We start from the raw sequence: 14,716 nt of genomic DNA on the forward strand, positions 1-14,716 counted from the left end.
AAAGGTTAGCCACCAAAGGTTGGATTGAATGAACCGTTGTGGGAGGTCAGAAATTAATTGATGTACAGTGATGGCAATGACCTGAGAGGAGAAACACTGGTTCTGCCCGAATCTTTAAGAGAGAAGATAATTTCCTTGTTTCACCAAGGACATCCAGGGATCATTAAGATTAAATTGACTGTGAAAAGTTGTTGTTGTAAAAGCTTTATTTCGATACGTAAATATCTTAAAAGCAATACATTACAAAATATAATTTCAGGGCTTATGACTGTGAAAAGTGTCTACTGGTGGGCTGGTATAGAGAATGAAGTGAAGAGAGTTGTATGAGTGTGATTTGTGCATGTCTGTAGATAAGATTCTTGAAATGCTAAAGCCTCCTATGAGTGATTTTTTTGAGTCCGGAATCTCCTTGGGACTAATGGCCTTTTGTGAAGATCATTAAGAAACTGGATACATATCATTATTAAGTTTCTTGATGAAATGTTTTTAAGTGAAGGTAGCTCTGCTACTATTACTAGTGACAATGGGGTTCAATTCGCTTCAAATTTGATGGTGCAGTATTTGAACAAATGTGGAATTAAACTTAGAATGACCTCCAATCCTAGTGGCAAAGGTACTGTGGAACGTTACAACAGAGTGTTGAAGGGAGCTATACAATTGGCATGCAGAAATAATATTCCCTGGGAAATTCAAGTTTTTAAAATTGTAATAGAAGTTGAAGCAACTAAATTTTCGCCTTTTGAACTCTTGAGAGAAAGGAAGCCCAGATCCCAATGAAATCCTAGATGGTTAAAAAGTCTGGGTAATGTAGGTTGGTCTTCATTAGAGGTTAAAACAATCTTATGCTCACACATGACGAATATAAAAAATGATGAAGCAAAGTACAATACTAACAAGCTGATCTCAATGTAGGACCATGCAAAAGGATTAAAAAACCTGGATTTGTTTAAAAAAACAAAAGTAAATGTTATGAGCCTCAATGCATTCTAGAGTTGAGAAAAACCTTAATGAGATTAGAAAATTTTGGAACCTAAAGAGTAGCACTATGTGGACAAGGTGGTATGAGAAATGGAAACAACAAAGGGTTAGAAACAGAACCCAAGGCAGGCCAATTTAGGGAGCAAGAAAGTTTGGATTGTCATAATGATTGTGCTAGTGATGTATTACAAAGAGAAAATACTTATGGGATCACCAGGAAGAATTGTAAATTGAGGGATGCAGGTTCTAATGGAAGCAGTAAGGAAGATACTGGGGGTGATAGTGTGAAGGTTAAGGGCAGATTGAGAAGTGTCACCAAACAACCTACTGCATTGGATGATTATATTTGTGATTAGCTTTTTGTTGCGTTCATATATATTTTTTCCCCTTTCTATTCTTTCTACCATTTAGCCAACATATGTAGTTTTTGTTATATGCTCCTTATGTGTAGTTTTAGGCTTTTGTTTAAAAAAAAAAAAAAAAAATATATATATATATATATATATATATATATATATATATATATTCCCAGTCTCTGTTTCACTGGTCAATCACCACCACCACAGATACACGGACCACCACGCAGCAGATAGTATTTAGTAGGTAGGTTTATTATCTTCCATAGGTCTTATTTCGGTATGACGCGTTTCGGGCACAGAATGCCCTTGATCACAAATATATATATATATATATATGGGGTGGTGTGTAGTGTGTGGCATTTATGTAATGCTTTCAGTGTCATGTGATGCTGTGTGGAATATTCAGCATGCGTTAGGTCATGTTGAACTTCCTGTTGATCAGTATCGCGCTTCTGAGAATGATCAGTTGGCAGATGAGGAGAGCAGCAGGCGGTCGTACTTTGTCCCTGGTCACCTAATAAAGAGTTTACACTTACTCTAGTGTAGCATCTTCACTACAGAGTGGCTGTGAGAGTGTTATTGGTGAGCGTGTGTGTGTGCATATGTGTGTGTGTGTGTCTAGGTCAACATTCTTGTGGTTTTGCTAGAGGAGAGATTTAATTGGCTACGGAAGAGCAGTGAATAGCTGTGTGTGAGTGGTGGTGTAAGTAGAGATCTGAGCAACAGCAGTAGTGTGAGTTATTGCTGTACATAGTAAATGTCAGAGAATGAGTGTAAGTAGTAGTGAATATCTTAAAGTGTGAGTAGCAAGGAGTGAATGGTGGTCAGAATGGCTTCAAGTCAAACTGACTACTGACTGAAAAAGTGTTAGGTTTCCAACTTTTAGAAGTAGAATTCAGAGCCAACTGTATAAATTCTAAGATACAATGTCGTGAACTAGAACGCTACCATAATCTTAAAAGAACTCATTGATGCTACATCAACCACTGTGGATTTCTATGCACAGTGCATGACAGCATGGGGCTACATATTTTTTTAACACAGTAAGACTATCCACCAAAATATTTCATTAAAGTATACATTCACGAGAAAAGTAGAGCATTTGCAAACAGCTGAAGGTCTCACAGGAAGTGTGGCAAGCGTGCCTTCTTGCTGAAATACATTATTTAAAAGATTTAACAAGGAAGCCATGTAGCTCTATTAAAACACATTTGCCATGCAAAGGCTATCCCTGTGAAATAATAGTTATTAATATTACAATATATTGAGGGATATGCTTTTAATATATAGTCAGTGAAATGAAAAATTCTACAATAATGCAAAACACATACAGAGTTATAATGGTGGTCCAATACATTACTCCGGTAATTTAAATAGGCCTCAAAAACAAATATTATCAGGACTATATCAATACTTATGCAGAGGTTATGTAATGCCTGACAAGGTTGACAGCTATATGTTTAGCCAACCTTGTAACTGTAATTATTCAATACCGGACCTTGTAAAGCAGATACATGTCAATAAAATGGTACACAAGTTTTAAAAATGGTGACAGGGTTTCTATTTTACTTGCAGAGAGCAGCCACCTAGCATAAAACTGCATATAACCATGTCCGTTTTTGAAAGAGCACCAGCTCGATGTAGTTCAATGGAGTTAAGTCATAGAGACAGACCCACTCAACCTCCACAGTAAAACTGTGTGTCAACTGGCCTGAGTTCACAAGCTCAGTTGACTCAACTCCTTGTTCATCAGAGGCGGATTTCAGGAAAGCATCACAATTGCCCCAAAATGCCTCAGGAAAATTTAAAAGGGCCTCAACACCCATTTGTTCAAAGAAAAGCACCAATAACCCTAACAGCAGAGGTATTCCAAAGAAAAAGTGCCAGGCAAAAGTTGCAGACATTATGAAGATCTCCAAGAGGAACATGATGCAGCAGGACAGATGCCTGACTCCAGATCAATGATGCGATGTATAACCACAACTTTCACTTGCATACTTTCAATTGAAGCATAAGAATTTTCAAGCAACGAAAATACTGAACATGGGGAATTTTCTTTAGCAGCCCATGATCATGGACATGAGTCGTTTATTCTCTTTTGTATCTTATTGCTTATGATCTATTTAAGATCAGTCTATAATTCCAACATTGTCTTTTCTCTTGCATGTATTCTCTGGTGACGCTTTCTCATATAAAGTACATGTAATGTGTCCTGTTTGGGGTTTGCATTGGAAGGCTGGGTTTCTAGGTTGAACTCCATGACATGTAAGGCTAAGTTTAGATATGAATTTACTTTTCATCTCCTTATTTCATGGCATGGCATGCACTGTGCTGAAAATACATTCTTTCAGATTTCCCAATGTTATTTTTCATAAGCAGCATATAGTTATTTGCTTGTTAATATGTCTTCTGCACCTAAAATGACTGGCAGTAATTATTTCTTTATTTCACATTTTGAAAGGCTCTGATAATTAATATTATTTTTCCATTTAATGTTATGGACCTGTTAACCATCTTATTTGTCATGTGGCCTCATAATTTATCCAGCACTTACACAGCTTCCAACAAATCAGCCTCACAATGCTGTCGTACTTTTGTATGTATTTTCTGATGTCCAACTAGATGGTGCTTAAGATTAAAGCTTTTTGCGCATACACTGCACTGATAAGGTCTTTCGCCTGTGTGCATTTTTTGGTGTCTATGAAGAACTCCTGTTTGTTTGAAACTTTTCCCACATATTGTACAGTGGTAAGGTCTCTCCCCAGTATGTGTTCGTTCATGTATAATAAGAGCTGACATTGCAGAAAAGCCTTTTCCACACTCAGTACATGTATATCGTCCTTTTACTTTGTTCCCACGCTGACGTCCAGTATGTTTTTTCTTGTGGCAGGTTTGCTCAAGCTCTGCACTTGAGTACGGTCTGCAGTTCTGAAGAGGCACTGATATCAGTGGAACAGCATTTTCATTTCTCATCCCACTCTCACATGCAGTGTATGTATCCAATTTCTGTACATCGGTCACCATCTGATTTAAATTGCAATCGGTGAGTTGAAGGCCCTCACTTTGCCAGTGCTCATTCTGCTCTCCTCCCAGTTCGCGATCACTTCCTAACCACATGTGACTTTTAGAATTGCTTCTCTCATAAAGACTCTGCATCGTGTTTGTTTTCTGTCTTTTTAAAGTAGACTTACGTAGTCTCAAATTGTCATTACATTTTAGAGATTTGCTGACCATTCTCTTTCTGTTCAAACTTCCATTACCTGTTATGATTAAAAATGAAATGAATATCATTAGCAATCTAAAGGTGAATTTGCACACGACGTATTCAAATAAGATAGATATTGGAATAGTGCAGTTTCAAGGAGAAGACAAGATGTTGATCCACCAGCACAGAAGATCATCATACAACATTAATGATTACATGCATAGGAACTAGCAGGTAAAATACCAATGTGACGTTTAAGATAATCAAGTAAGTCAACTAGACAAGGGGTTTTTAGTAAAAGGCATTGGAAAAGGTTCCTGTTTTCACGATTGGTGTTTTTGCTTCACACATTTTAAACTTCCACTTGTATGGGTTAGAGAACAGCACATACATCACTCAACATCCCATAATTAGAAAACAATCATTCACTTATTTAAGGCCTTTGGATACGTTGTCTTACTCAATCTTTTAGGCACATATAAAATATGGTTGATTTGATTGATACAGTCAGAATAAATGTAACCTATTGAAGATTTCCTCGATTATATACAGAAGGAATGTCTTGGGAGCTTTGCTACTGAGCTCTATCTGCATCAGACTATATCTCTGAATGTTAGGTTTTATTTTCTCAAGTTTTATTTGTGCAATCCCGGAAATATATCCGAAACATGGGTTTACCATTTATATTATACTATTATGAGTTTGACCCTCTTACTGCTTTGTTTTGCCCAAAACTGAAGGTCCCACAACAAAGCATCTGAAACCTCTACTTACCAGCTGTGGTGTGAGCACGTTGGTGCATGTTTGATACTACCTGATGTAAACTTTCACTAATGATTATCAATTAAGAGCCACCAATCCCAACATGTGGAACATTATATTTCAATTTTTTTTATCTTCTATGGGAAAACAATAAAATGATGACTTTCCAAAGATTTCCGTTTATTTATTCTTTGTGACTTTATGTAATTGTTTAATTTCCAATAAGTAACCACATCATTTTTTGTTTCAAATCTGTTTATTGAGCACATGACACAGAAAAAATAACATACAAGTAGAGACAATGTAGCCCCATCAAAAAGGCATAAAAAGAACATCATCACTCAATTTGGATGTCAGAACATTTCGAGTAAAACGGAAATAAAGAAGTACATTCTCACCCTAAACCGTACTGCAAAGGAAGGTAGGGAAAGTAAAGCAACAAGTGAAACAATAGGCTACTGACCCTTCTAAGGTTACAGGACATCTCTCTCAATTCGGGAAAGACCAAGGTAAGACATCTGACATCACTAAAATCTTATGGAGGCTTGACCTTGCCAACATCATTAGGTGATTTATGTAAAGCAACATACAGCATACCATGCTCACCTGGTTCATACGCTAGACAAACTGATAATCCAAACTGAGCAAGATCAGAGGCACATCGCCCACATTGAACAAAAGGAAAGTAGGAAGAAAAAGGAAAGGGAGAGAAAGAAGAGAGGATCAAACCACTCAACCAAGTGAGGGAGCAGGGGAAGTTGCATTACAAATAACCTGTTGTTAGAGGGTGTCAAAGGTCCAGGCATAAAGGAAGATGTAAGGCCTCTCCTACAGGGATGGCGGGTCGGAGGAATCCTGCTGATGGCCCCTCACATAAGGTTCAAGAGAGTCATCAAACATTTGCAGAGCTTGTAGCCTAGGGGGAACCAATTGAGAGTGCTCCATCTTAGAAAGGTGACGTATTAGTGGTTGCCAGACAATTTGGCCTCCATGTGGTTGATACGTGCGTGAGCAATTCAAGGGCTAGAACGTGCCACAACCGGAGGAACCAAGTGGCCATCGGGTTGATTTCTTCCAAAATAAACTACATCATTTTTAAAGTATGTGAAATACGGCCTGAGGTTTGCATGGTTCGGCCTTACATATTGCAGCTTCTGATATGTTATGTTGATTTGTATAGCACACAAATCACCCGAGAGGGTATCAAGGTGATTGGGCAATAGATACACCTTCATGAGGGGGCGGTTAAATGGCCAAACAATATTGCTGGAATCCATATATACCCCAAACGTAGACCAACCCTCCTTCCTTGCGAGCCTGTCAGAGAAACTTGCCCCATGGGCGGGAATTCCTTAGATGGTGGGAGGAGACTTTAATTCAGTGCTCAGCATAGATCTGGACAGGTCGTTTCCCCCCTGAATAGAACCCCTGCTTCATCTAATGCCCAGGCTCTGGCGGACTGGCTTACACACTGGACACTCATTGACATTTGGTGCACTCTCAATCCCACAATGCAAGCTTACTCACATTACTCAGCAGTGCATGGCCTGCACGTGCGACTAGATAGACTAGTGGGTTCCCAATCACTACTCCCATTGATTAAGAAGACGGAATATCTGGGTCGGACGCACTCTGATCACAACCCCCTGTGGATGCAGCTTGAATGGGAGACAGATCACCCGCCCATACCTACGTGGCGCCTCCAACCTAGTGCGTTGGAAGACCCAGAGTTTCGCACATCGCTAGGGACTGGCACCCTTGCATACTTCCGAGCTAAATGAAGGCACGGCAAGCAGTGCACTGGTAGAGTGGGAGCCTTTTAAAACGGTGATTAGGGGGCATTGCTTAGGGGCCACGTGGAATGTGCACAAGCAGTTGATTGCCTCCCTCACAAAGATAGAGTCCCAGTTGTTGTGGTGTGACCAGGAAGGAGAAGGGAAGGGTAAGGATCTAAGGCACCGAGAGAAATTGCGAGCGGATCATGCTGAGCAGCTGGAGCGCTTACGATGCCATAACTACACAGCACATACAGCCCGCACACACGCCTCAGCTGACCGAGCGGGCCGACTGCTTGCTTGGCTGATAAAACAAGAATATGCCCGCACCCCAACAGGAGCCATACGTACAACTGCAGGGGATGTGTTATATACACAACATGAAATACATAAAGCTATGACACAACACTACACCAAGCTGTATTAGTCCCGGGGGCGAGGTGATGAGCGGGGCCTAGAGAAGTTTCTAGGTTCCATACAATTAACCATTGCAACAGAAGAGCACCAAGCAATACTTAACGGCCAGCTCACATTGGAGGAGATAGGGGATGCCATTAGATCCATGGCCTCTGAGAAAATGCCTGGGCCGGATGGCCTACCGGGGGAATACTATAAGGCATATTGTGAGACTCTCAAACAAAAACTTCATACTTTAGACATTACCACCTTAGAGGAGCACAAACTTCCTCCCTCAATGCGAGAGGCACACCTGGTATCCCTATTAAAGCTAGAAAAAGATCCAATGGAGCTTGGTTCCTACAGGCCTTTGTCCCTACTAAATACAGATTCCAAAATACTTGCTAAAGTGTTAGCGGATAGAATAGCACAGGTGGTCCTTGCACTGGTCCACCCAGACCAAATTGGCTTTGGGCCCTCCAGGAGTACCTCCCTCAACCTGAGACGCTTTTTTTAGAGTAGCTACGGATGCCGTGCAAGAGTGGCTGAGAGAGAGATGTCTAATATTAGACTTGGAAAGAGCCTTCGACTCCCTAGAATGGGACTACCTGTCTGCGACACTACAGATGTATGACTTAGGCCCAGGGTTCCTTCAATTGGTCAATCTGCTCTATACTGGCCCCACGGTCAGGGTCCGAATGGGACCCTACATCTCGAATGCTATCCCGGTGCATAGAGGAACTAGGCAGGGGTGCCCCCTGTCCCACCTCCTCTCCACGCTCGCAATAGAGCCACTGGCAGAGGTGATGCGCATCATACTGGGAGACGGTATACCTCTAGGAGATGCTGTCATCAGGTATCACTCTACGCCGATGCTCTCCTCGTATATATAAAAGACATAGAGTCCCTGACCAACTGGCACATCTGTTGCAGAACTTTGCCGAAGTCTCTGGGTTGCGGGTGAATGTGGAAAAGTCATGCAAATATATGCATTCAACGAGGCGGGACAAGACCCAGACTTCACAATTAGTGGTAGTAAGGTACAGTGGAGCGAAAATACTTTTTGTTACCCAATTATCCGGATCTATCGCCAGCCGAAAGATCTGTTTGACGGGAACGGGAAGAGCTCAGGCGGCAATCCGGTCGCAAATGCAATTTTGGGGCATGCTTCCACTTGCAATAACAGGTAGAGTAGCACTAACCAAGATGGTAATTCTCCCTAGGCTCCTATATTATTTTGCAAATCTCCCTACATACATCCCTGCTTCCTTCTTCACCACACTAGAACAACAGATTAGGGACTTTATATGGGGAAGTTCCTGGCACAGAATGACACTAGCAAAACTGTACTTACCAACAGACCAAGGGGGCCTAGCAGCGCACTGCTTTGAGCACTAGTATTTCGCTGCTCAAATGCAGTGAATAGCCTGATGGCTAGCGGATAGGAACCGCGCAGGCATGGCCAATGCGCGGCCACCATACTCGCTAGAACGAATTGTTAGACTTTTCCACCACACCACGAAATCGAGGACACCAGAGCCATTATTACTTGCAGTGGCATACAAATGCTTCCGCAGGAGCTTATACATAACACGAAGCATTACTCCCTATGCGCCAGCGATACCATTGGAGGGGTCACCCAGTGGCCACACAGTGCTAACGGCACAGTCACTTGAGGAGTGGCAAGAGAGAGGGGTCCAGACCCTAGGAGATCTATACCGATGAGAATATATTGTAACAACTGCAACTGTTAGAGGAAAGCCAAAATAGACATTATATGCATATGTAAGACTGCCTGTGAATGCATAAACTCAATAAAAAAGATTTAAACAAGGAAAATAAGGTGATTGGGCAATGTGGGTAGATGTGTGGTCCCAATGTGCTTATATGAAGTACCAGGTCTTCAGCTTCTTGCGGAACTCAAGAAGTGAGGCGGATGTATTCAGGGAGGTCATTATTTGTCTTGGGTGCGATGTAGGAGAATGAGCGACCTCCAGGTTTGCTTTTGCAGATGTGGGGAGTGTGCGAGTGAGAGTGAAGAAGCCCATAGGTGTCTGGTGGGTTGGTGATAGTGAATGCTGCTGGTCGTGTATTCTGGCCCTATTTTGTGTAGGGCTTTGTATGTGTTCTTGAAATGTATGAATTGGCTGTGCTCATGAATGTAAATGTAAATGTAAATGTCGGAATTTATAAAGCGCACAGCTACCTCCACCGGAGGTGTCCCGGCGCTGTCCGTATACCGCTTAGGAACCCTTCCTGGCTTTCCTGGGAAATGTCCACTCCTGGGCACCCCCCAGGTGCAGCCAGGCATCCCAGCGCTTTTGGGGACGTTGTGGAGACTAAGCAAGCTATTGCCCAGAGTTGCAGCGTGGGACCCATGATCAGAACAGGCACTGAGGCGAGAATTTCCAGTCAGGGGAATTAATGAGCCGGAGACCCGCTGAGGCGGGAATCGAACCCTGGTCCCTGGCCAGAGCTCTGCATCAAGGTCTGCCTGCTCTAACCATTGAGCCACACTTCTCCATGTGAAGCCAGTGAAGCTTCCTGAGGTGCAGTGTGATGTGGGTGCAACAAGGGAGGTTGAGTATGAGTCTTGCAGCTGTATTCTGGTTGGTCTGGATTCTGTGTAGAAGTTGTTTGGAGATTCCAGTGTAGAGAATGTTGCCATAGTCCAGTTCTAAGGCAACCATTTGAAGATCTTTCGCAGTATGCATATGATGTGGAAGCAGGAGGTGCACACTGAATTGACTTGAGCAGTGATGTTGACCTTGTCATCTAGGATGATCCCTAGATTTCTTGTGTGGTCTGTCTGTGTTTTTCCTAGCTTTGACTGACATAAGGTGGAATCCCATGGGGAGGTCTTGTTGCCGAAGTTCATTACTTCTGTCTAGTTGGAGTTGGGCTTCAGGCAGTCGATTCGCTTCCAGTCTGGTACCATGGTCATGCAGCTGCTGAAGTTGGTTCTGCGGCGGTTTGTCTTGTTCGTCAGGGAAAGGATGAGTTGGGTGTCATCGGTGTAGGAGATGATGGTGATGTCTTGTGAACGGATGATGTTGGCAAGCGGTGTCATGTAAATGTTGAAAAGAGTGGGGCTGAGAGACGATCCCTGTGGGACACTGCATATCAGTTTCTTGGTGGCTGATGTGAAGGGTGGCAGCCTGACCATTCTGGATCTTCCCATGAGAAAGGAACAGATTTATTTGAGAGCGGATCCCTGTATGCCAGTCTCGAGGAGTCTTCTGATGAGGGTGTTGTGGGAGACAGTGTTGAAGGCCGCAGAGAAGTTGAGGAGGATGAGGGCCGATGTTCCTCCTCGTTCCAGGATGTTTTCAATGTCATCGGTGGTCATGATGAGTGCTGTTTTAGTGTTGTAGTTCTTTCTGAATCCTGATTGTGTGTTGTCTAGAAGATGGTGAAGTTTGAGATAGGTTGTGAGTTGCTTTTCAATGGTCTTCTCAATTACTTTGGCTGGATAGGGGAGCAGGGAGATGGTTTGGAAGTTGCTTAGTTGATTTAGGTCGGAGGTTGGCTTCTAAAGGAGGGTGCTGATTTCTGCAAGTTTCCATTCACCTGGTAAAGTGGTAGACATAATGGAGGTGTTGATGTGGGTTAGGGTGGTGATAACTGGTGATGCTCCCGGGTTGTAGATGTGGTGGAGGCATGGGCCCGTTGTGGCCCTTGAGTGGATGATCCGTATGATTGTCACTTTGTAGTTCCTGCTGAGGGTTGTCCATTTGGTCAGGTAACTGTCTTGGTTGGTAGATTAGCGATGGTTTCTATGTGGTTGGATTATTGTGCGAAGTTGCTGTAGAGTTTTGTGATTTTACTGTGAAAAAAGTTGGATAGGTTGTCACAGAGTTGTTGGAAGGCAGCAATGTTGTTGACAGTGACTGAGGGCAAGGTGACATTTCTGCAGCTGTTGGAGCTACTTCGATGCGGTCCACTAGTGCTTTTTAGGTCGAGCTGATGTTGCATTCATGCGAAGCATGAATGCATCAGCTCGACAACTTATGCTGCCCGTATTTAGGAGAGTGGACAGCTACCAGATGCGCGCTTTGACGAGGTCGGATTTCACCTCGGGAGCGAGCGTCTGATAGCTGCGCATGCGTGGTGCAAGCCCTGGCTCTCACACAGACACAGACAGCCCCCACCCCTCTGCATGCACGCACGCACACACACACACACACACAGGCGCGCGCATGCACACGCAGGCATACGGCACACATACAGGCACACTATCCCCTACCTCGCATTCTCTCTCAATCACACACAGTCACGCACGCACTTCACATCAGCCCTGGGCCCCACTCACCGACTGCGCTCTTCCGGCGGGGCTCCTCACGGCGCGGCACGTCTCATCCTCTAAATCGGGGCTCCCTCAGGTCAGAGGAGCCCCGCAACAGACGCCACACTCCTCCTTTTCCCCGGCCCCCTCCTGGGGACCCGGGCTACCCCGGACGTCAGGGCGCTCCACGCGCCGGTAGCTCGCAGCTCGCGGACCTCGGGAGGCGGGACTTCCGGTCGGCCGCGAGCGGATTGGCCGGCCGGGCAAGAGCTTCCGGGTCGCCGCAAGATCAGCTTTCAGCGGCGCCGGTACACGGAGCTCGGTTCTCCAGGCTCGGACTGCCCCTGTGACTTGGATTTTGCCCACCAGGACCGTCCGAGGGAAGGCGGTGAGGACTCGTTTTTAAAGGTAGGCCACAGCCGCTTTTTCAGTACGGCGGGCTGTGCCTTATAATGCTGGCGGTGCAAACAGGTGGTCGGGGCATGGCCATTGTCCTGGGGGCTGCTCCAAGAGGCGTTGCGGGCTCGCTTTTCCCCGCTGAAGGGAGAGACGGGCACGCAGTGGCTCCTTCAGGACACTGCTGGCAGGACGCTCCTCGCAGGGCACCGAGAGAAGGTGCACAAGTGGCGAGGTTTGCAGTTAGCAATTTTTCTGCAGCGCGTGGGGTGTCACGGGTAGGTTGCTGCGGGGGCATGTGCAGAAGGACAGCCATAGGGCCTTACCGCTGGATGTTAAAATCTTTGTCCGGTTGTATTCCGCCCGACTCCCCCTAATCGCGCTGGCAGCAGGTGTGATACAGGGTGACTCTGGCTCGCAGATAGCAGCAGGGCGGCTTATCGACCTTGAAGTTCCCATGGCTGCTGCTTTGCATGCGTACCGCACAGGCCTTCCTAGCGCTGCGGGCTGTTCTCTGCTTTTCCGGCGCTAGATGCATAGGTGCAGAAGTGTGTTCCACATATGCCACTGCAGTCAAGATAACAATGTTTGCTACGAGCCTAATTTGCACTTTATTATGCCGTCGCTGTCTCCTTTCCCAACACTTCCAGAAACTATTCAAACTTATCATACTCGCCCAGGCTGCTTGGCTCCCTTCGTTTTCTGATAAAAAAAGCGTGAATATAGTACAATTAGCTTACCCTTTGTGATAATCTAAAACATCTTTCGACAAAATGGAGCGGCTTTAGTTTTTTTTGCTTGCTTTGGTGCATTTAATAAATGTATTTACTTATTTTAAAAATATGTTTACAATTTGCTGTTATGGAAATTGAAGTAGAGGATGTGGCATAATACGCAAAGCCGCTGACTTTAGTGCTGGGGAACAAAGTCCGCATTTCGGGGTCAGCTCAACATCTTGTTTTTTAAATGGCTACTGCATCATGACGTACACGTCATCACACTGGTGTCACTGGAGCGTCTTGACAGATACATGCACATGTGAGATGGAGACGCCAGATACATGCACATGTGAGATGGTGACGCCAGATACATGCACATGTGAGATGGTGACGCCAGATACATGCACATGTGAGATGGTGACGCCAGATACATGCACATGTGAGATGGTGACACCAGATACATGCGAGATGGTGACGCCAGATACATGCACATGCGAGATGGTGACGCCAGATACATGCACATGCGAGATGGTGACGCCACATACATGCACATGCGAGATGGTGACGCCACATACATGCACATGCGAGATGGTGACGCCAGATACATGCACATGCGAGATGGGCATGTGGTTATTTTCTTTGTTTTTTGCACGGTTTTTGGAAATGCCTCTCGTCATTGGAAAACAAGCACTTTTTTTATTTTTCCTCAGTCACAACAACATAGGCGAAACAATTGACAGAGCTAGAGATCGAGTTGTGCCTTTGGCTTAACCTATTGCACTTGCCAATTATTCATATTACTGCTGCCAAGAAGGACCACGTGAAGTGTGATAAGTTCAGCCAGTTCAGCCCTTTTTTTATACAACAGCTCTTTGCATGCTGCGATTTATTAACCTATACTTACGCTGTTAACAGTGAAACTACAAGTCCCAGCATGCAGTGTGCTTTTGACTGTAAAGCTAGACCTGGCTGAGACCTCATATGTGATATTGGGCAACATTATAGCTGTGTTAACCTCAGAATGAAGGTGACGCATACAGTGTTAGTATGCAGATTACCACATATGAACACGAATTTTGCTTTATTGCCAAATTTAAGCACCCTCAACTTCATCTTTGACTCTTCAATCTGGGTCACCCTCACACACCCTCTCACACCCTCACCCTCACACCCCCACATCCTCACCCTCACACCCCCTCAACCTCACACCCCCTCAACCTCACACCCCTCAACCTCACACCCCTCAACCTCACACCCCTTCACCCTCACATACCTTCATCCTCAAACCCCCACAAACCCCCTCACACCCCCTCACACACCCCCTCACCCTCACACCCCCTCACCCTTACCCTCACCAACTCACCCTCTCTCACCCTCACACACACTCTCACCCCCCTCACCCTCACACCCCCTCTTCCCCTCTCACCCTCGCACCCCCTCACCCTCACACACCCCCTCACACACCCTCTCACCCCCTCACCCTCACTTACCCGCTCACCCTCACTTACCCTCTCACCCTCACTTGCCCTCTCACCCTCACTTACCCTCTCACCCTCACTTACCCTCTCACCCTCACACACCCTCTCACCCTCACACACCCTCTCACCCTCACACACCCTCTCACCCTCACACACCCTCTCACCCTCACACACCCCCTCACCCTCACACACCCCCTCACCCACCCTTTCACCCTCACACACCCCTACACCCTCACACACCCCTTCACCCTCACACACCCCTTCACCCGCACACACACCCTCAGCCGCACACACCCCCTCACCCTCACACACCCCCTCACCCTCACACACCCCCTCACCCTCTCACACCCCCCTCACCCCCTC

General features: G+C 45.2%; 1 protein-coding gene across 2 annotated transcripts in view; it reads right to left on the bottom strand.

Moving 5' to 3' along the window:
• Nucleotides 1–2,601: 2,601 nt before the first annotated feature.
• Nucleotides 2,602–14,716, bottom strand: part of LOC144823535 (uncharacterized) — a 337,732-nt gene continuing 325,617 nt past the window's right edge. For both annotated transcript variants that reach the window (XM_078682134.1, XM_078682133.1), the window contains exon 8: nucleotides 2,602–4,597. In XM_078682134.1, the coding sequence (XP_078538260.1) occupies nucleotides 3,888–4,597 (710 nt within the window). In that variant the 3' untranslated portion in view covers nucleotides 2,602–3,887. The remainder of the gene's footprint in view (nucleotides 4,598–14,716) is intronic.

The sequence above is a fragment of the Lissotriton helveticus genome, chromosome 3_1 (assembly GCF_964261635.1).
Source record: "Lissotriton helveticus chromosome 3_1, aLisHel1.1, whole genome shotgun sequence".
Classification (NCBI taxonomy): domain Eukaryota; kingdom Metazoa; phylum Chordata; class Amphibia; order Caudata; family Salamandridae; genus Lissotriton; species Lissotriton helveticus.